The sequence below is a fragment of the Orbicella faveolata genome, unplaced genomic scaffold (genome assembly GCF_042242905.1).
Source record: "Orbicella faveolata isolate gen_17 unplaced genomic scaffold, um_ofav_v1 contig_3, whole genome shotgun sequence".
NCBI lineage: Eukaryota > Metazoa > Cnidaria > Anthozoa > Scleractinia > Merulinidae > Orbicella > Orbicella faveolata.
Window position 1 is genome coordinate 10,991,532 of NW_028301558.1, and position 22,743 is coordinate 11,014,274.

The 22,743-nt window shown below is 38.7% G+C and overlaps 1 protein-coding gene across 1 annotated transcript in view; it reads left to right on the forward strand.

The window, feature by feature from the left end:
* Window positions 1–20,861, forward strand: part of LOC149106344 (uncharacterized) — a 36,115-nt gene extending 15,254 nt beyond the window's left edge. The window contains exons 16-29 of the mRNA XM_089297353.1: window positions 738–809; window positions 1,535–1,606; window positions 1,698–1,769; window positions 3,221–3,292; window positions 4,198–4,269; window positions 5,831–5,902; window positions 6,017–6,088; window positions 12,929–13,000; window positions 14,129–14,197; window positions 14,416–14,499; window positions 15,387–15,556; window positions 16,058–16,198; window positions 16,586–18,130; window positions 18,953–20,861. Of these exons, the coding sequence (XP_089153479.1) occupies window positions 738–809; window positions 1,535–1,606; window positions 1,698–1,769; window positions 3,221–3,292; window positions 4,198–4,269; window positions 5,831–5,902; window positions 6,017–6,088; window positions 12,929–13,000; window positions 14,129–14,197; window positions 14,416–14,499; window positions 15,387–15,556; window positions 16,058–16,198; window positions 16,586–18,130; window positions 18,953–19,257 (2,890 nt within the window). The 3' untranslated portion in view covers window positions 19,258–20,861. The remainder of the gene's footprint in view (window positions 1–737; window positions 810–1,534; window positions 1,607–1,697; window positions 1,770–3,220; window positions 3,293–4,197; window positions 4,270–5,830; window positions 5,903–6,016; window positions 6,089–12,928; window positions 13,001–14,128; window positions 14,198–14,415; window positions 14,500–15,386; window positions 15,557–16,057; window positions 16,199–16,585; window positions 18,131–18,952) is intronic.
* Window positions 20,862–22,743: the final 1,882 nt, after the last annotated feature.

Sequence of the window (22,743 nt, forward strand, 5' to 3'; positions counted from 1 at the left end):
GATTTTTTTTAATCGCGAAATTAACGTGTCGCGAAAATTTCATGTATTAAGGTGCTTCAAATCTGTGCCTGTGAAGTCTGTAAAGGTTGCACTATTATTAACCTATATTAATTGAGAAACTACATGTATTTACCTTCTTTATCTCCTTCCCCTAGCTCTAATTTCATATGTAATGTAATCGCGAAATAAACGTGTCGCGAAAATTTCATGTAGTAAGGTGCTTCAAATCTGTGCCTGTGAAGTCTGTAAAGGTTGCATTATTATTAACCTGTATTAATTGAGAAACTACATGTATTTATCTTCTTTGTCTCCTTCCCCTAGCTCTAATTTCATATATAATGTAGCCTAAGTAAATCGAGAAACATTTTCATTACTTTGTCGTTCAACGCTGCACTGCAAAATGAAACAGAATAGTTGGTAATGTAATACCTCCCACGTTGCGGATTTCTGTAAGATGCTGCACGAAACAAACTCGAGTTCACCTTAGTACAGCGTCTGCCACAACTTTCAGCACGATTGGAAACACCTCAAGAGATGCTTTCAATTTGCAATGCGACGTGATTATTAATTCAGCAACAAATTGTGAGAATATATTACTCGTATCGAAGGTCTTAACTGTGTTTAACATTTTACACCACTTTTGCAGCTGCACAACTGCTCTAAGACTATTATAGTTAGATTATTGGTTAGAAATTTGGGCTCCATTGTGTTTTTAAAACAATTAAATTCTCTTAAAGGATCTTATCTGACAACAACATTTCGAGTCTTCCAGAAGGGGTTTTTGCAACACTGAAATTGTTACGGACCTTGTGAGTAATGGATCATGTCTTGCTTCCCTCTCATTAAGACTCTAGCATAACTCTACAATAACTGGCACATTTTCGCACCCTTGCTGTTGTAACCCTATTGTCGATGTCAGTTTGTACCACGGACATGATCACCTGATAAAATACGCGACGCAAGGTAATTTCGAAAAAAAATATTTATACAGGGAAAAATTGTTCAAAATTTTCCACAAAATAATAGCAATTGAAGTCAGTTACTTGCGCAAAATTTGTATGAAGAACCCCTTTGAAACAGAAAATAGCAACGCTCGCGCAAGTTTACGCAGAACTTCTCTTCCTGTTCACTGGTAAACTAGTTTATTATATCGTAAACATATCAAGGGAGACCAAGGGAGTGTATGGCTGGTTGCTTATCACAATTTTACTCTCTCATCTTATACCACACCAAATTTCACACAGTCGACCTGCATGATGCATGATTTATAGACTAGCCTTTAATTGATTTTTAAATTTAATTCTAACTTAATCTTTACTGGAGAGGTACCACCTGAATTAAGTCTAAAATAGGAAACAATACAATACAATATTTAGCTGCTTCTCTTGTTAATTCGTTGTCACATTTCAGATCACATGCAATGTAGTTAATTCATTAAAATTACGCGAAAATAATTTTACCAAAATTTTCCGACTTAAAGGGTCGGTGTAAAACGTGCATTAGAAATAATTGGTATTTTTCTTGTTTGTGATAGGAAACTAAGCAATAACCCTTTGCAGTTCCTCCACGCTGGTCTTTTAAGAGGCTTATCTCGCCTTAATGACCTGTGAGTACCTAACTAAGTGGTTTCATTTCATGTCATGCTCGATATAACGCCAGAATAACACCTTTAATTTTTCTCTGTTTATCAACCACAGGGAAATGGAACTTTGTGGAATAAAGGAGATCGAGCCAAATTCATTTTCTTTCTTGAAGGCACTAAGCACACTGTAAGCTATTATTATTTATTATTATTTTGTACCCCGCAAAGCATTATCAATGGTACAGTGGAACCTCGATTTAACGAACCTCTATTTAACGAAGTCCTCGATATAACGAACGATATCCTAGGTCCCGGCCAAAGTTACAGTAAAATGTATGGAATAGAACCTCGATATAACGTACCTCGATATAACGAATTCTTCGATTTAACGAACATAATCCGGAAGCCCAAACGTAAAACATACCTCGATATAACGAATTACAGTGTCAACACTCGACAAAAGATAAACGCTGAACAGATCAACAGTCAACAAATGCTTGTAATCCTTATGGTAAAGAGACAGCAACCTTTCAGTCAACGGCTTATTATATGTCATAGACATTGGCACTATAGTATTTCGACATCAATTAACTTCTGCTCTATCTTCTTTGAATTCCGGAAATGTTGGGTAGTGCAACATAACAACACTAAAGCCCGTTTCGTTGTTTGCATAGACAATTTTCTGTATAACCTCTATGTTGTAACATTTTTAAATCGCTACTCTGAAAGTGTCATTCTTTTGTAAAGAAAACCTGCGCGTCTGCTCAAGAGTGAAAATAATTGATACTGAAAGCCACCATGCTTCATGAATTGCATCTCAAAACGCGGCACTTCTGGGTGACGAAAATTGCATTGAATTGCGTGACAGAAGTCACCTGTGTTACAAATCGATTATTAACTATGACCTCGATATAACGAACATTTTGGTCGTTTCCCCTCAAATTCGTTATATCGAGTTTTTGATATAACGAACCCTCGATTTAACGAACAAATTTGGCCGGTCCCCAGCGACTTCGTTAAATCGAGGTTCCACTGTAATTTGTAAAAACTACAATGAGACAAAGCCGGTGACATTGGCAATGACGACAATATGAGTTAACACGAACAGTGTTGATATACATTGTCATGGATTCCAACGTATTTTAATACTGAACTTGACGTTTCGTATGCTAGTCTACACACATTTTCAAAAGTGACCGTTACAAAATATTTCAAAACTATTTATATCGTAAATATTAGGGGTCTGCAACCTAGACTGAGAAAAATGATCTCAGTAACAGCATTATTTTTACCTGTGTGGAGGACATGAGAATTAACAGCTAGTAAAGCAACAGCTTCTCACTACTAACGTTGACATTTAGTGAGGGCTTTAGCTCTTCAATGAACAGAGTCTTCTTAATTCTGCAATGAAAGTCAGTTTTGCCGGACGTTAAATTGTCAATATGATCCCAATTTATGAATGATCTTGGTGCTGGCGTTGAAAGTTAGCGGCCTTTTTGCTAATGTAGTAATGCTTTTATGGTATTTTAGAAACATGAGGCAAAGAAAATTGAGAGTTTAATCTTTTCTGGCGATTCAATTTGTTTTTTTAAAAAAATCAGGTCTTGCATATACATGAGATATCTCCATTTTTGTTAGAAACTTGGCCAGAAACTCTATAAGCACAATCAGCAACACCTCCTTCAGTAATCTTCGCTACATTACACAGTTGTAAGTACATTGCATGTTGTAATTTAATTTTTGTCGTCAAGTCCCTTGGCGACTAGACGGGATGTGGAGGCACTGGTGAAAAATTACCCATGTATGAGCCAGCAAGACAGATTTTTCTTTGGAGACAATCCATCTGAATATTTGAGGAACTGAACGTTTCGATTCATTTCATACGTTTAATGGAGCAAGGGTTTGGCTTGCTTAGAGCAGACTGCGTAGTAAGGTGATATCTCCTTCACTAATTATAAGGGTCTCCCTTCTACAAAAGCCACTTTCCGTCGTTTTTATCCCGCTGATGGTACATGCATTCACTCTTATAGCAACGCTCACCTCTCCACAAAGGAAACGGCCATCTCTCAAAATAATCTCTCTATTCCAGCCAGTTAATGAACAACGGACGATCGGTGCATACAAAACTCCATTTTCTATTGTAAAAGGTCACGAAACTTGATCTTTACTGCGGATCGTTGGTCTCTGTTTCAGTTTGGTTTCTGTTTTATTGATATACTTTGATCGTGCTTCGTATTTATATGCAACAATATGAAATATAAGAAATGCTCCACTCAGAGAAAATAGAAAAAAAAAAAAAAGACAGGTGTCATATTCCCCACAACGGCCACTTTCATTTGTCTCCAATGTGGCCTTTGTTGAGAAGTTCTACTGTACTACGTTTCCCCAGTGCTTGATACCCCAAGAAACCCCCAAAAAGGGAACCAAGCTTAGAAGCGTTTAAGTTTAACAATGTGAAACGAAGACAGCTAAAGAAAATGGCATCCAAAAGTAAGTATAGGGAAAGTTTGATAGAAACAATATCAAAACTAATTTCGCTAATTGAATGACCTTCTAAACTGTTTGGCACAATAGTTCTTAATTCATCTTATGCAGATTAACTGACTTCTTGGCAGGTACTTGGAAATGAATGAGATTTACCTCATAGAGAAAAACTCCTTTGAGAGAAACGACTTCCTAGGGCGTCTGTAAGTGATCAGTCAAGTGATACTTGTAACGAAAGTACGGTGCTAAAAGCAGAAGGGTGAATTTTGCAAGGAGTACGCAGCAAAGAGAAAGCTAATCAACCGCCGAAGGGCGAGTCACTTGGGGGTTTGAGGGCATGTTCCGGAAAATTTTTAATTTTAGAGGCTCGGAAATGCCATTTCCCTGGTTTTTCAGGAAACAGTTTCATAAATCAGAACAGGGAGTATAATAGTAACTCGTTTATTTTGAGAAGCAACACAACGTTTTTTAAAACATGTTTCATCAGAATATTCTGTCATCTTTAGTTTAAATTACAAAGTACAGAGTTGAACATATAGTGTGCGCGGAATGCTAATTGACTATAAGCACAAAAGGAAAGATAGCAATGTAAAATATTACAAAGAAAGTTTTAAATCAACATGATAAAGTCGATGATTTAGTGTAGGTTTTTCCCATTAAATATGAATAGCTTCTTTTATCTTAATCTGGAAGGTGGTGGAAGCGTGATCTAGGATACGGAAACAGCCATTAAAGCATGAAATGCGGCACGTTTAGCAAAGAAGCGAGTCTTTTCTTTTTTTGCGCGATAATAGAGAAAGGACCAATGTAAAAAGATTCGCCACTTTGCTAAACGTTATTGTAACAGCATTGATATTAAGTTAGTTTTCTCATCCTTTAAAATCGGCAACATGTTTGGTGTGAAATATCCTATCCCTCGTGGACTCCGTGCGGGTGTGGTATACAAGCTTTTGTGTGCGGGCTGTAATGCCTGTTATCTCGGCGAAACCACCCGGCATTTTCCACGTGCTTACGTGAGCACATGTTCAGTGATAGGACCTCTCAAATTTTCAAACACTTACAAAATTCTCAGCAATGCCGCACTTCATGCTCCAATGGCTGTTTCCGTATCCTAGATCACGCTTCCACCACCTTCTAGATTAAGATAAAAGAAGCTATTCATATTTAATGGGAAAAACCTACACTAAATCATCGACTTTATCATGTTGATTTAAAACTTTTTTTGTAATATTTTACATTGCTATCTTTCCTTTTGTGCTTATAGTCAATTAGCATTCTGCGCACACTATATGTTCAACTCTGTACTTTGTAATTTAAACTGAAGATGACAGAATATTCTGTTGAAACATGTTTTAAAAAACGTTGTGTTGTTTCTTAAAATCTCAACATGTCTGCTACTATCCAGACCTAACTTGTTTATTTGATAACCTTTGGGATAACTGATAATAGGTTTAACAGGAGACGCTAGAGACTCAAACCAGCTGATTTAACTTATTAAAGACAATTTTCGATAATAAATGTATAAAAAAATATATTTTTCTGGATTTTCGGAGGTACGCATAGGCGAACTGGCGTATATGGTCGCTCTGCCCCTTCTGAGTAACCTACTCAGTTGGTAACCTAAACGTTTACTCTTCACTTCAAACCAGCATTCTGTGACTTCATGCTCACCAGTGAATCAGTTGAGTTCATACTTGTTACATATGACCATTAACATAGCTTCACATTTAGAAGCTCAAGGTATTGTTTCTGTTTTAATTTCAGATTCCTTCATGGTAACAAATTGTCAAAAATTGCAACAGGTGTCTTTGATCGCAACAGTCGATGTAAACTTTTGTAAGTCGTAAAGCGAACTATGAAAATAGTTTACAACTTAACTGTGGAGATAAGTGGTGTCACTTGTCTCTTATATTAATTTTGTCTCCCTCTATTTATCTGTCTGTTTATTAGAACACTTAACAACAACAACATTTCGGAGATAGAGCCAGGAGCATTGAAAGGATTACGAATCATAGAAACTATGTAAGTGGTTCTCTACCTCATCACATACTCATCCTGATTTCTATAATATTCTTTGGATTTAATTAACCAAAACGATATCCTCACTAAGAGCAGTTTGCTGTAAGGATCAACTGAGGTCATGCAAGATAGAAAAAAACCGATTTTCCCAAACTTTGCCAAAATAAAGGCCTCAGCTAACTAGTTCTAAAGATATAAGTTTCAGGTCGTTTAGATTTTTATTTAGTTTTTTTGCAATTTTTTTTTTGTATTTTGCGCTCGCGGCGGCCACAATTGACGCCGAAATCGGGCATTTTTGGGAAGCTCACGTTCAAAAAGTGAAAGCTTTCTAAAAAAGATTAACCCAGGAAGTCAAAAGACCTTATTTCTTCTGCTTATTCGCGGTGTAAATTTAAGGTGGCTCTAAACGGTTTCCAACACTTAGATTTGGATGAGTCGTTATAACTACTCTTTATCACTTGATGCTACAATCATGGTACCTAAAAACTGCTCAATCATTGGTGAACACGCTCTTATCATTTTCTTGGCACAATAGGTTACCATAGCAACGTTTCTTTGCTTTTGTTTGCTTTTATGACATATTCTCAAGTAGAAGAAGTTAGAATTTTGAATTTGGAGGCTTCTACCCGCTATAAAATAAGAACAGCTGGCGTATTTTTGAAATTTGACCCACTTTCGCATTTAGACGGTTACGTTATAAAGCTCAAGTTGATCGCCGAATTACAAGTTAAAATTCGCTTTTAGAAAACGGCGGTATTAACAAGGAAGCAACAATCAACTGCACTTAATGTTTAGGAATTATTCCTTACCTTAGTAGGGATTTCCCAACGGGAAACCACAGCAGTTTTAGCAAATCACAGAGCGAAAGCACCGAGCCATGTCGCACGTGACAGTACCGTAATTTAGCGTTGGTCAGGAGATAGTGGGGGTGGAGGGTAGGGGGAGGGCAGCAATGGACGCTCGTCGTGGTGAGATTTTACGGGCGAGTCACATTGAAACTGTTTGCGTATGTAAAGATTTGGTACATCCTTGACTGGATCAATGAAGTACCTCACTACAGAAGCGGAACGCTAGCCTGCGAACAGGCTTCTGGCGAGGACGGAAAAAAAAATTCGGCGAGCGCGAAACAGAGGAATGAGGTAAGCGATCGCGGCGGGACCCTCGCTTCGTTCGGGCTCACCGGGGAGCCTGTTTGCAGGCTAGCGGAAGGCCTGCTTCACAAATTTGCACACGCGTTGTCCGATCAACTGAACACCTGGTCATTTTTATTATTAATATTTATTTTATTTTTATTTTTTTTTTTTCATGGAAAGCCGTTCAGTAAAATGTAACAGAGAGTAAAGTAGATACCACATAAAAAGACAATTACTGCACTTTTAAGACTACAAGAGATAAACAAATAAGTGCTAGGCGCTGCTGATATAGAAATTTTAAAAACATGGGAAAATTGACACACAGTAGGTTAATTAATTTGTCCTATTGCAGATGGAGACGTTGGCGGTGGCAAAATTTCTGGGACAAAATGTTTTAATATAAGGCATTTCCATTTGATAGTTATGTTTTTTATTTCGACGTATCTTTCAGTCATTATGTTTCCTCGAAGTTGTATCTTAAACAGGGAGAAGAGTAAAGGTTGTTCACTCAAGTTACATTTGTAAATGAAGTATTTGGCCACCATTAGAGGTTGATGGTGTTTGAGTGAGTTTGTAGGTCCGTATAAAAGAGTTGAGTCTGGTAAATAAATGTTTTCACTGGTGACTTGCGACTTTCAGTCAAAGGATTCAATGTAAAAAAAGCTACTTGGGAGCACTTTAAAATCATATGCTGGATTGCATGCTGTTCTCTTTTACATAGATGGCATAAATTAGTCATCAGATATTATGTTGGCTTTTTTTTGAGTTTGTCTTTAGCGTAGATGATGTTGTGATTTATCTTGAATGGTCACCGGGTCATTTTGCTAGTAGTTTCTGGAACAAGCCGAGCTTGCACGGCATGGGCTCATGCGAATATGAGCAAATAGCAGAGAGGACATGGGATTCTAGCGTGGACAAACCAGCTTAACGCCAGTTAAGACTCGTATTGTCAAGTGAGCTCAAGCCATACGAAAGGGTCTCCCATGAAGATGTTTAATTGGAACAGTGGAACATGATCGATTTCAATTGGGGAACGGGGGAACAAAGGCAAAAAAAGGGGGAACATGGGAAAGGGTAAGAAAATGTGAGTAAAACAGGGAGCGAGTACGGATAATTGCGAGAACAATGGAATACAAACAACTGTTGAGGGGAACAAGGAGCCTCATATGAGGACATCTGCGTACTTATAATACGTAACGGTCGACATTCATCTGAGGTCAGTACCGGGTGGATTTAGTAGGGAATTAACCCTAGTGGAGTGTTGAAAAGTGCTTATGGGTGAGACGTAATGAGGGAAAACAATTATATAGTTTATGATAAAGCAGCTGGAAGTATATGTGACCCGTGAATTTTATGGAACTCCACGTGAAGTTTGCTAAGACATTGCTGTTGTCTGGCACTGAATAGTTGCCAACTTATAACATGAGGATAATTACCACACAGTAGACTCAGAACATACCCGGGTCTTCATTTCCTAATGCATAAATGCTGTCCACTTTGCGCCTTGGTTGGAAACTATGTTTTACACACTAATAAAATACTTGCAGTCTTAAGCATGGGTATGCCAAATTAGTTTTCACGCCGGAGTTCCTTCCTTATATATGTATGTTGGACAGGTTCAAGATGACACGGCCGGAGAGTTTTACAACTGTGTTTCTTGAAGTACAACCTGGCGGGTATCACGGAACTTTCGCTAACGCTGCGCAACTCTAACAGTTAATCACTCATAATGCATCTTAGATGCCATTACTAAAATGAATGACGGTATCTGTCGTGCAAAGGAGAAAGCACGCGTCGCTAGAGAACATCTTCCACCTATATATATCTGCTTTCTTTGCAAAACGCATATCTTTCGCCACGCTCTCAGGGTCTTGCTAGCAAACGGTTTGGTGTTCAATGCTGAAACTGTCCTCCAGCTACTTATTTTCAGCTCCATTGAACCATGCTGACTTTTTGGGCGTTTTTGACGCCCAACCAGTCACTCTTCACCTGCCCAAGAGAGATCAGGAGTAATCCGAGGGTAATTTCATATGGGGAGGCTCCCGCCCGACGTCTAAACGCTTACCCTTTCGTACACTTGTTTTAACTGACAAGATAACTTTTTCATATACCATCTATGATAAGTGCTGACCCTTTCACATACTTAAAGTCGGCACAACGCATCCCCTTTTCAGAAACTTGCTATACCTTTTTCGGGTAGAGCCTCCCCGTGTAGTCTATTAGAGGAGTACATCCCTGAGGGGTGGGGCGGGGGCAAATTTGATGTTTTCCATCGCATCACCGCGTCGTTACCATAAACTGAATTTTCCCACAGATTTCCTTTGACTTACTATTGGCCTTTCAGTTGCTCAAGAATGACGGTGTCACCCAAATCAGCCAACATTTTGGGAGCGGTCACGCGCACAGTTGCCATATCATCATCTGTATCAAAGAAACCAATAAATTTTTGCTCATAGTGGATTCGTCGTTTTCTTTCACGTTCTTTTACTCGAGTGACATTAATCATTGACTCCAACCAACGCAGTGAAAATTTTGTGCCATGAACGTTCCGCTTCTGTAGTGACATCAGCTATCTACTTCTTTGATCCAATTCAGGATATAACAGATCTTGACAAATACAAACCGTTTTTAAAATGCCTGTTAAAGACATATCGCAAAAATGTACTCGCCCGTCAAAACGTGCAATTAAAGTACGAGAAACCACCTCGCTCCCCCTCTACCCCCGCCCCCCTCCCCCCACCCTCCCAGCCAACTCAAAGTTACGGTACTGTCACGTGCGACATGGCTCGGTGCTTTCGCTCTGTGATTTGCTAAAACTGCTGTGGTTTCCCGTTGGGAAATCCCTACTAAGGTAAGGAATAATTCCTAAACATAAAGTGCAGTTGATTGTTGCTTCCTTGTTAATACCACCGTTTTCTATAAGCGAATTTTAAATGTGCAATTCAGCGATCAACTTGAGCTTTATAACGCAACCGTCTAAATGCGAAAGTGGGTCAAATTTCAAAAATACGCCAGCTGTTCTTATTTTATAGCGGGTAGAAGCCTCCAAATTCAAAATCCTAACTTCTTCTCCTTGAAAATATGTCAGAAAAACAAACAAAAGCAAAGAAACGTGTATTCCGACGAATGTCAAATTTTGCTAGTCAAATTAAGAGCTGCCGTATGTTGATTTCGGAATGACATGAAAGGTCAAAGGGTCGCTCATATCGCTCAAGTGACCTGTTTTGAAAATATTCTCAGAATTCGCCGATTGATTTACCCCAATTTTTTTTTCGCTCGAAGTGTATTTGAAATGATTGTTCTTTCCCAGAGTATAGTCTCGTTGGGTGAAGCCGTGTACCAGAATGCTTTTTTGAGCCTTGAATTTCGTCTAAATTCAGATTTGGTGAGCTCTGTCGCGGAACAAAAATTTAAAAAATTGCGAATAAGCTGAAGAAATAAGGTCTTTTGACTTCCTGGGTTAATCTTTTTTAGAAAGCTTTCACTTTTTGAACGGGAGCTTCCCAAAAATGCCCGATTTCGGCGTCAATTGAGGCCACCGCGAGCGCAAAATACAAAAAAATTTGCAAAAAAATAAATAAAAATCTAAACGACCTGAAACTTATATTTTTAGAACTAGTTCACTGAGGCCTTTATTTTGGCAAAGTTTGGGAAAATCGGTTTTTTTCTATCTTGCATGACCTTAGTTGATCCTTTCAGCAAACTGCTCTTAAGGCATTATTTCTACAGTAATACGTGTCAAGTTATTTTTAGATCACTCCAGGTTTTGGAGGGAGGGTTAAAAAAAGCCCAAGAAAGCCCAAATATTTTCATTCTCTTCGAAAACAAGCACGAAACACGCAACATTCTCCGCGAAAGTTTAAAAACGTGTCGTTGTTTATTAGCGCCTAGTAACACCTAGCTAGTTCACAGCCATGCTAGTTAAACTGAAATAAACAAATATATGAATTAAATATAATAGGCGAAAAGTATCGGAACTGGATCGGAGGCAAACCAGCTGGCTATTTACAAGCATGACCGAGCTGGAGTTGAACAAGGGTCTACCGAGAAGCAACTCCAGCTAAGTGGTAAGAAGTGGAGTTGAACCCGCCACCTCCGGATTACTGCTACGCGGACTCCACAGAACTGGGTGCCATGTCTAAAAATAACTGGAGAGAAATTACCTTGGGAAAAAGGTCTATATGGAACATTAAATCTCTTACCCTTCACCCTCGTTTGATAACTGAACATTTAACAAATTGACGTCAGTTTTGCATGCGTCTGTCCTGTTATTGATCATGAATTTCGCAATAACGTTGTCAAAGTAGCTGTGGATCCACCAGACGATAGTTGTGTGGATCCGCAGACTACTGTGTCAATGTTATGACGAAATTCATTGTCAATAACAGGACAGACGCATGAAAAACTTACGCCAATTTGTTGTTGTTTTTTTTTTTTACAATAGCAAATTGTCAAATTGTCCGCTCTCGCTTGTTGACCCATTTCATAAATTATAAATTCACGTGTCTCTCCGCTTATTGACAATGAAAATTAGCCAATGAGCGTGCGAGAATTTCTGCATTTATCACATACGGGGCAAAATTACTGAATGCTGACTGGCTGAGACAAAGGGCATTTTTCTAAATTACGAGGGCACTTTTGGTAATCAAGAGGGCATGATTACTTGATGCTGATTGGCTGGGAACGCCTGCATTAAGTTGACTTCCCGCTTCAAACGAATTTTGAAAAGGAATTTCAGAAACGCATCGCTTCTGAGTTTGATCTAAACGCGGTTATTTCATCTTAACGTGAAAGAAAATCGACATGAAGCAAAGCGTAGTCTTTTGCTGGAAAAGCAAATGGATTATTCCATCCAAAAATGTATTGATTCGCAGCTTGAAAAAGGTCGGGACGGCTAGTGTCGCACGAAGCATACAGTTACAGAGCTTCATGGCTGCCAAACTGAAAGTTAATTTCTTCGTTTTGCTTCGGGTCGCCCTATTAGTGTCACAGGTCATCATATCGGCGTAAAAAAGCAGCGTAAATTTTGTTGGTATGTTAAGTTTTCGCGGTGGAAAGGAGAGTTTTGGATTCAAGAAGTTATTAGAGCTCATCTGGACACTTGTTTACGTCTTCCGTCGATCGATGAATTAGTTGCACGCCGTTGCAGGCTTCGCAAAACAGGTGAATAAAACTGGATTGGTTAATTAAAGTTTTATTTGTAAAGAAATTGCTTTGAGTGAATTGAACTTGCTGTGTTTTGCTTGCTATCATAGTAGGCTTTCCCCGTTCTACTGCTAGCCTGTTCTTTAATGACAACCGGCAAACCTGTACGCGACGGCAAGACCTTGAAAGTTTTCCTTTGTACAGAATTTTGCCCTTTATGTGATAAACAAGTAATCGCAAGTGCCCTCGGGTAATTAAGGATTAATTTCAATTCACTTGTATTTTGAACGTTTTCCGAATTGCCCTTGTCCCTTCGTGACCCGGGCAATTGTGTGAAAACTTTGAAAATATGCGTGAAATTAATCCTTAATTGCCCTCGGGCCCATGCGATTACATACACTTATCGCAAAAAAGGTGATCGATCCCCCGTGCAGAAAGATCGCCTGTTAAGTCGAGGAGCCCTACAATAATTCAAACTTTTTACATATGCAGCTTATCTGTGTTTTGATGTCTATACCAGCTGTAGCCAGTTTTTAGACTAAACCTTTACTTTATGCTTTTAAAGATTTTTGCAATACAATCGCCTAGACAGAGTAAAGAGAGAAGACTTCGCATCTCTGTGGATGCTGAAAAGGCTGTAAGTATGGTTGGTGCTTTTTTCTGCTCTAAATTGTGGACATGTTCATGATCTTGCCGAGGCGATAAGGCCCTGTCAGTGTACTTTTTGTCAAAACCACACCCCCACTGCAATTCTTTTAAGAATTTATTTAAAAATAAATAACTTTTGGTTACATTGCATCATTTATATTTGTTCTAAAAAGTTTGTCGATCGAAAAGGGAAGAAATTCAATAACCGCAATGCAAAGGCTGAAGACTCTCATCCCGAGGAAGTACATCCATTGGAAAAATTAAAGATAATCACAAAATTGATTTTATAAGCGTGAGTTAACCATTTTAATACCAGAATGACATCGACCTTCTTAATACCATTTTAGATCTGCAACAGTATTTATTCTTTGATTTTATTCCAAGATTCGGAATTTATTTGTTTATTTTTATTTATTTATTACAATTTCGTGACTCGCATCTAATATACAAATTATCCAAAAACAGAAATGCCATAAGGATGGTCCGCAAAAGAGTCATAGACCCCATACTTAGACAGACCACTACATTATAAATATATGAAAAAAATATTAAAATTAATATATTCTATAAGTTAAGCAGTTCGGTTGGTATTCATTAAGAAGCTCCTTACACCACGCTTGAAACTTGAAATACTAGGCGCTGATCTAACTATTAATGGAAGCGAATTCCACATGTCTGCAATACGATTAAAAAACTATAATACAAGTGTTTGTTCGAGCATAATTCTTATTTAAAGTAAGTCTGTCTAGTAAACATTCCGTAGTTAATTACTTCAATAAATTGTCCATCTATCCGGCTATCTACATCTATCTAGTTTACATGTACTCCTCGATTTCTACCGACCCATCTCATGAAAAGTTGGCGAATACTGTCTAACACAAATTGGAGACAGCGAGGAGAATGAAAGAACCAATTGCAAAAATATGATCGAGACTGCACTGAATTTAACTAACCAAATGGGTTTATCACTTTTTGTCTCTTTACATCTTCAGTAGTATAATCCGATGAACTTGATCATGAATTCCCCATAACCATTTCTTGCCATAACTCATCAATTTAATAAATTAAGCTGAGTCATCATAATATGGTAACTTGCTTGTATTTTTCCTTTGCTCAGGTATCTGTTTGACAACAACATATCTGTGATTGAGCCGGGCTCGTTTCCACACCGGAACTTAGAGCAATTGTTAGTAATGTTTCTTTTGGCTGAATTTTCATTGTGTTCATGTGGAATCCGTCATTTCTCAGTCTGTCCGTTTGTCCATTTGAACCCCTCATGGCTTTTATCGATGCCTTTTAGTTTGAACTGATTGAAATATGCTAAGAAAGTGTTCAATCAGTACAGTTTGTGATTTTGGAACCTTTAAGTTATAATTAACCCATTCAATTTGTATCTTATGGCAGGATTTTGTACAAAAATCCCGCACTATCGTCAATAACTGTCGTAGGTGATGGAAATGGAAAACCCAATAATGTGACGGTTTATATGTGAGTAGATGCTTTTTATGACGCTTTTGCGCTTTCCTTTATAATTGCCTTAAGTGATCGAAAAATGTCTTTACTGTTATTTGAGTTGTCCCTTCCCTAAGATAATTCAGCGTGGCATTTCTAACTCCGTATCTCATGAAGTTTTCATAATAAAAGTTTCATTAACAGTGGGGAAAACGCATGTACGCCTCTTGCTTTGGAACTACATGTAGACGGCAATGTAATAGCATAAATCTATGGCAGAGTTACACAGCAAAAAGTATGAAATTTCAGGGTAAGTCATTTCACCCTCCTAGAGAGAGTCTCTAGCAGGGATTCGCCCAGCCACCAAGGAAGAGAAATGACTCGTAAAGTCAGACTGCTGTAGTACTAGTAAAGAAAATGTGAAGTAGGAACTTGTGCCGGGCAACTTTACCCTGGGGCCAAAATTCTTATCAGCGCAACAGCGCCTCTGCAACTAACAGAATGAACATGCAAAGGATATAATTATTTTCATCAGAGTTCTGACAACAGATTGCAATGAAATTGACTGTTTTTACCCAGAGCGATTGCATGGGCGTCGTGTGCTCTGATGTTATGTCTATAGTTTGGCTTCCTTTTTTTATCATACTAACGTTTCCGGTATTAATCTAAGCCATTTTTTGACATTGTACAACATAACCCTTCCCTTTGAAGCCTACTTCTGTTATTTATTGGAAGTTTATCACCAATCTGATCAAATCTACCTTTTATGGAATAACCCATGTACAGTAAATCAATTTACAGATATCATTGTAATCTGTTATACTGCTGTCCCTGTCTCATTTGCAAGACCAAAGAGAGTATTTGTGTTTGTCAGCCTTTAATATCTTTAGATAGGAGTTAACATATCTGACTGCTGTTCATAGGTTTTCCGAGACCCTTCCGTCTGTTCCAGTTAAAGACAGTGTACATTTAAACGTACTTCAAAGAAACGGATTCCGTTGTAGTAAGGACACGTCTACGTGCCAAATCTGTCCAAGGGGAACATATTCAAGGGGAGATGGTGTATCCTTAGGATGTTTACCGTGTCCAGCAGGTAATACAACTGGGATCCAATATTAGTTGTGCTACATCATAGTACTGATACCCCGTTCACACAAACATGTTAAACATGTTTTAAAGTGGTTTAACTAAACAAGGATAAAATTTATTTGCTCATATCGTGCAGACCCCACAACTTAACAAGGTAAAACCTTATTGATTAAAACTATCATATGTTAGCAAGGTGTTTGAAATTTGTCTTCACAAAATGACTGCAAAGCGTAATCGACAAATGGGAAAGACCTAAATGTAGTTTAGTTAAACTTGTTTGGTTGGTGTGAATGGGGTATAAGTGTTCCTGTCTTGTAACATATAATCACGCCCCTTTTTTATGTGAAGAAATGGCCAAATCGAAAATAGCCACGATTGCATTTTACTTTCTGAGTCGCAATAGCATAACAAAAAAGGGGGGGGTTCCAAAAAATATCATGTATTTCCTTCTGTTAAAGGTATTCGTATGCATCTTACTATTAAACCTTATCATTGACAATTCCAGGGGGCTTTTTTCAAGACTCAGTCGCAGCAATTGGTGTCACTGCTGAGGGACATGGATGTCAGCATTGCCCCAATGGAACGTTTATACATCCAAAATACGCACCTGGAAAAGCATCTTGGGATTGCAAAGCGTGTCCAGAAGGTTATTATTTCGAAATGAGTTTGATATCAACAGTTCTTATAATAACAGAACGCTACATTTCATGATTTTGGTCGTTGGTTTGTTTGGAAAACGTTGGCAACGAAGTCAAAATTCTCTTTGCGCCTAAATCAGCGTTTTTACATCCCTGAACGTAAACCCTTGCCGTGTCACAAACAACATGACTTGCGTGCACATATGCACTGCAATTAGAAGTAACCGTATTTGAGGAAATTTCAGTTATCAGCCTAAGAATGCCGATAGAAGAAAACTGTTTCAGTTAGTCAAAGGTATATAATATGGAAACGCATTTCGGTGTATCATTGTGCTGGTTTTTATCATTTTTTCTCTTCATTTTCCCGCCATGCTCTTCTTGTTTCCTCATTTCAGGCACTAACACAACAGCTCTGGCTGGATTCAGGGCATGCAGGTGCTTAGAGAACTACTTTCGCTTGGATCGCTTTGGTTCATGTACGGTCTGCCCTGGTCAGGGTGTCGAATGTTCCAACGACACACAAAATTTGTCTCCCGGGTTTTACTGGTCATGGGCGAGAAAGGGAAGTAACTCCGATAAGTACTTTTACAAACTCCTTATCACTAATTTGGCGATAGAGAGCGACAGCTACGACAACGAATCAGTGAAATACGTTGGTAGAGTTCCAAAAGCCTACAAATGTATTCGTCAAGACTCCTGTCTTGGAGGAATTGATTCCGAATGTGCAGAGGGCTATGCTGGACCTCTGTGTGCCAACTGCCAATCAGGATTCTATAAACGGATGATCGTGTGTCACAGGTGTCCTTCAAAGAAGCTCATTGTCATACAGTTTGGAGTATTGGGCTTCATAGTACTTGTGATCATCTTAGTTATCGCCAAGAGCGAGAAGTCTTCAAAGCCAGGGAAGAGAACCGTAGCTGACATCTTTCTTGCTCACGTAAAGATTGTTATCGGGTTTTATCAGGTTTTGGCTGGCTTACTTCAAGCGTTTTCGTATGTCAAGTGGCCTTCCGAAGTTTCTGTCCTTGAAGGTTACATCAAGTTTGTCCAGCTTAACGTCCTACAGATTGTTTCCCCAAGTTGTGTCGAAAAAAGCTTCGAAATGAATGCTTATAGACATTTCGTTTTCACATTGGCTGGAAATGTGCTGAGTGTCACTGTTCCCCTGTTTTGGTACCTTGCGAGGGTAACGTGGATGAAGGTAAAACAAAAACAACACGACGAAAGTCATCTCATTGACATCAAAAAGTCTTGCCTCAAAATTATAGTATTTCTGTTATTTGTTGCGTATCCGTCTACTTGTGTCAACATTTTTCAGATTCTCCCCCTCTCTTGTCACAAGTTGTGTCCATTTGAGGGAGCTTCTAACTGTCCATCGTTCCTAAGAGCTGACTATTCAATTCTGTGCGACACAGATACGCATAGGAAATACACTTGGGCAGCGTATGCCTCTTTAACATACGTAATTGGCTTTCCTATTTTTCTGGCGTACATCGTTTGGAAAACCCACCTTCAGTCTCAGAGATCCAACAGATTCTCCCTAGCCGATGAAAGAGGCAACATGGAAGCAGTGGCGTTTGCCATTTTGTTTTTGCATGAAAATTACTCACCAAGTTGCTGGTATTGGGAAAGTGTGGAAATGGCACGAAAAGTGATCCTGTCGGCTGGTGTTATCTTTGTAGGGTCTGAAAGCCGCACGCAAGTCGGTATCGCTGCCATGGTATCGGCTGGATTTGCAATGCTCCATGGGAGGTTTAGACCAATAACTGACAGATTTGAGGATTATTTGCAAATGACGTCCCTCTTGGTGACGTCATTCAACCTTGGAATAGGTGTGCTGCTGAGGGTGCCTTCAGACGAAGCAAGTGAAAGTCGTGATAACGTCGGCCTCGGAGTTTTGCTGTTGGTGACAAATGCATTGGTAATAAGTATTGTGTTAGGTGAGATAATTAACTATATTGATATTAGCTTTAAATGTAGTCGATTAATTTCAACAGTAAGCAATTATTGGACGAAGCAGAGTACAGTGTATAGCATAAAAAAATTATGCAGTCATTCCAAACGCTGTCTTGTCCAGATAACCAGATTTCCTACCTAAATCTTGAATGTAACAGTCTCTTTTAAACGCGAATAAATCTACTAGCAGTTATATTTCAATACTAACAACCATTCAGTTCTGTATTCAGCACGGTCTAACAACATGCCACAAGAAAGTGCTCACTTTTTGAAATTTTCAAGACATATTGACAGAGTATGGCTACGTGCTTTATAATTTATATAAGTATCTAGTTTTTCAATGCGGCATAATACTTTGCAAATATACAGAGCACACTACGCTAGTCGCTTGTAATTACTCAACAGATCTAGTAATATTGGGAGTACTTAAGTATTTCTACGGATCCCAACCGTATGTAAAAGACCTTATGACGCATTTGAAGGCCATCTTGACGGGTAGGATACAGCGTCAGAAATTAGTGTTTGTACGGGGATCTAATGGTAAATAATTTTCTTGAAAACTGAATTCTAATCAACTTATGAGCAGCAATCAAAGGATATAGTTTGCTAGAAGCTCCCAAATTCGCGATCGGACGCTTTCTAGCACGGCTACATTGCTCAAGGCAATCTTTTATTTACCATCGGATTCCCATACAAGCACTGCAATTTCTGACGCGTGTTTCCTACCCGTGAAGATGGCTTCCAAAACCATGACAAAGTACCTGCCTTAAATTAATGGCGTTGAAGTTGAATTTTCCTTATTGCAGTACGTTATTTGGTCGTCTTTTTTGGCCTGGCGATGGATTTCCGCAAAAATCCCCGTTTCAGCTGGCATTGCCTGTTTCTGTTGATAACCACAGCACAGGAAGTGCAAGGAGATGTCAGCGACGGCAATTTACAGGGAGCTTCAACGCAAGCAGTTACAAGTGGATCGGACTTTGAAATACACACTGCTGTCACTGCCGTGAACGAGTGCATCGACATCGACTGTGAAATCAATGTTCAGGATGACCCCTCTGCACAGAGAACGGAAAGCTATACAGACCAGCCTGTGAAATCAAAAAAAACTTAACTACGTTTGTACACGGGAGCAGACAAACTTTGGAATATTGAAATATTTTAAATTGAACATACCAAGGTCAAAATCTCGACTAGTCGGTTATTTCGCAATCCCACTTTAAGCCTGGTTTTCACTACGACATAAGCAAAAGCATGCCTGCGCAAGCATAACCGTAGTGAGGACGCGCACAACACGAGCATAAGCACAATCACAAGCAGAACAAACGTTTTTTTTCTTATTGTGCTTGCGCTTATGCTTATGTCAGGCGAAAACGCACTTTTGTAAGCATCATCATAAGCGAAAGTCCGCCATCTTGTTACGTTTTACTATATCGAAGAGGTATGGAATCGAAACTGAATAAGGCAATTTCCACTGTACGCATGCCTACGTGCTTACGCTTGTGCTGTGGGCGTTCTCACTACCGTTATGTACATTTATGCTTCTGCTGGTGCCTATATGTTTTAGTACAAACCAGGCTGTACTTGTAAAAATCGCCGCATGCTACAATTCATTTGTTTTGTTTTAAAACTTCCTTAAAAAGCACAGGTAAAAACCTAGACTTTATACAACAATATTAAAGTAGCTGTAGGGAGATATTCTCATAGTAATACAAAGTTTTGAAAACTATGTTTAGTCAACCTTTGTAGCTAACAAAGTTGTAAACGAAATTACGCTCTTCTTGACACTCCATATCAAAGGCCCAAGAACAGATGTTCAAAGTTTAACGTCAATCAAACCTGGGACTTTGATAACTTATTTGCTATGTAGCAATTACATTTTCGCTCTCAGTTTCTTTGACGTGATTGTTGATAGGGACGAAAGTTTTTTCTACAATTTCGAATTCTTAAAGTCAAGAAAACTAAAATCTCCTTCTCTTAGTTATTTTGGACCTTAAGGGCCTATTTCGCGCGCTTTGCTAAGGAAGTGAAATATCATTTCCGGCTACTTCCGTCAGCGCTAGCCTAAGCGCGGAAAATGTAAGTAATTTAATAAGGGGAGATTATTACAGGGTCTTTGAACTGAATTCAAACAGTTAAAGAACTAGTGAAACCAAGTACATGGTGAATGTTTTAGCTCTCTGGGTGTAGTTGTCTTTCAAAAACTTTTCTGAGTGGCAAAATCACTAATGAGCTCTTATGTTCTTTGGAAAATTTTGAACTTTTAAACCCGCGCCGCACAAAAAGTATTCTGTCTAGAATCAGGAAAACCTAACAATATATAAAAAGATAAAGTATTTCAACGCCTGTTAATATTCAGGGATTAGTGAATTTACTGTCAGTTTATGGGAACTAGTACTATCCACGGTTTTTAAAACTGATTCATCTTACCTAACACGATCATATCACTATGGTTTCGCGCAAATAGAAACTTAGCCATTTTCCTTGAATAACGTCATTCTAAAACGTTTCATGTGAGCATGATGTGATTTGCATAAACATTTCATATGAATGGTTTCTCGCTTGTGAAGAGGTGGCCTTAAGTGGAGGTTCGACTGTATTACACTAAAGGGACACACCTGAGAGACCTTATTATAATAAAGGCTGTCCGTGCCGGCATCACAGTTTTATATTTGGAAATTTTAGAATACAAAGTTACTTGAGAAGAAAAAAAAGAAACACTTTCAGGCCCGAAGTCCTTTCTTTTAAAATATTTATCAGCAGGTGAATGATATCCTTTCAGACATTATTGTGATCCCACAATTTCCTTTCAATTAATTTGAAGAAAACCTCGAAATGATAATGCTTATACCAAAGTTGAAAAAAATTCAAGCAGAGTTCAAATGATGATTCTTGACGTTCGCTGCTATCGCTATAATCGATGAAATTGCTGAAAAGATATCGAGCGAAGATTTTTAAAATAATTTTATAATTTAGCTCCTGTTCGAATGCCATAACATGAAACTCTTAGGGGACAAATGATTTCTCGGTTTCGTGGTATACTGGTTTTGTCAATGTAACGTTAACATTTACTGAACTGGAATGAAAAATAAACGTGCCATCTTCTATAGTTCTTTTTTTTAAACCAAAATGAATAGTTTTTATTGCTTATTTCATGCTGTAAAGCACGTTTAATCATTCCTGTGAAGTTTGCTCAATATATTTTTTAAATTATTATTAGTAATAATTATTGTTTTTGCCCGCCAGCCCCTATAATAATGACAAACGCACATGCTTATTTTCATTTCAATAGAACTCATTTTAAAAATAAACGTTTTACATTTGGTTTTGTTAAGAAGCCAACCCGAGGTCTACAGCAAATCATGATCTGTTACATACTTGGACCTACCATATCTATTGATTCAGCTCGTCTTTCATAATGTAATGCCGGGAGTATATGCAAAAACGAGAACTTTTCATATCTCATTTTATTTCGCATATATTACAGATGCCTGTTGCTATACGATGATTCGAAAGTAAATTATCAACTTGTGAAACATCTTTAATTTGAAATTTATCTTACCATTGTGATGAGTCCGGAGTGTTCTTTAGCATGTGATACATTGAGAGCTATAGTAGCAGCCAAAACTTAAGGAAGCGCTGATGACAGGTGTCACTCTATTCAAAACGTTTAACGGGATTTGTTCTTGAGGATGCGTGTAGCTGGGGTGAACGGGAACACAGTAGTTGTTTACTGATTCAAATTTTATTTACGTTTTTAGAGCTGCACTTTTCACCCTTAAACCCGAGCCATACTCGTGCTTATATATGGGCGTTCTCAGAGACTCACGGTGGCTGAGTACATTTCTTCAGCGACAAGTGCCTCTCTAAAGTAGACATCCTATAAAAGACACGAATGCAGCAGCCTTGAAGACGCTAACACACCCCTACCGTGCATGGTTACTATCCATGGAAACCTAAGCAGACGCTTCCTCGGTCACACCCGTTGATAATGGCACTGATGTTAAGGTCGCAGTCACTCTTCTCGGTTAAGCATGGCAAATTGACTGACTTGACTCGTGGCTCCCGGCTACGCCCATCTAGTAGTATGTCACCCCGGTATGTGTCGAAAGAAAACTTGAGATTCTCTCAAATACGATTAACATTACAACCAGACCGACTGCGTGTTGGACAACGCTAAATTACAATGTGCAATAGGCTTTTCCGGTTTAACTGTTTTTCCACCTGTCCACGGTCAATGCAATATGCGCGCCAACAGGTAATTGACTCAGCGGAGCTACACTCAAAATTATTTAGCTTAGTGATCCCTGTGATACTTCGAGAATCATCTAGTGTTTCAGTGTTGGTGTTAAGAGCTGGAGACCACTTAATCTTCCACGGCAGACAGATATCCGAAGTTTCCGGGAATACCCTCTCCCCCTCTCCCCGACTGTAGCTACAACTAAGAGCCATTCAGAAACAAGAAATAATTGTTCCTCGATAGGAAAGCTTTAAAAAGCGCATTTCAATCTACTGTCACTACTTTAAACTTGTAGTCGGTTTATGTAAATTGCGAAATGTTGGAAATTTGCGCAAGAGCAGTGAAAGCGTGACTGGGCTG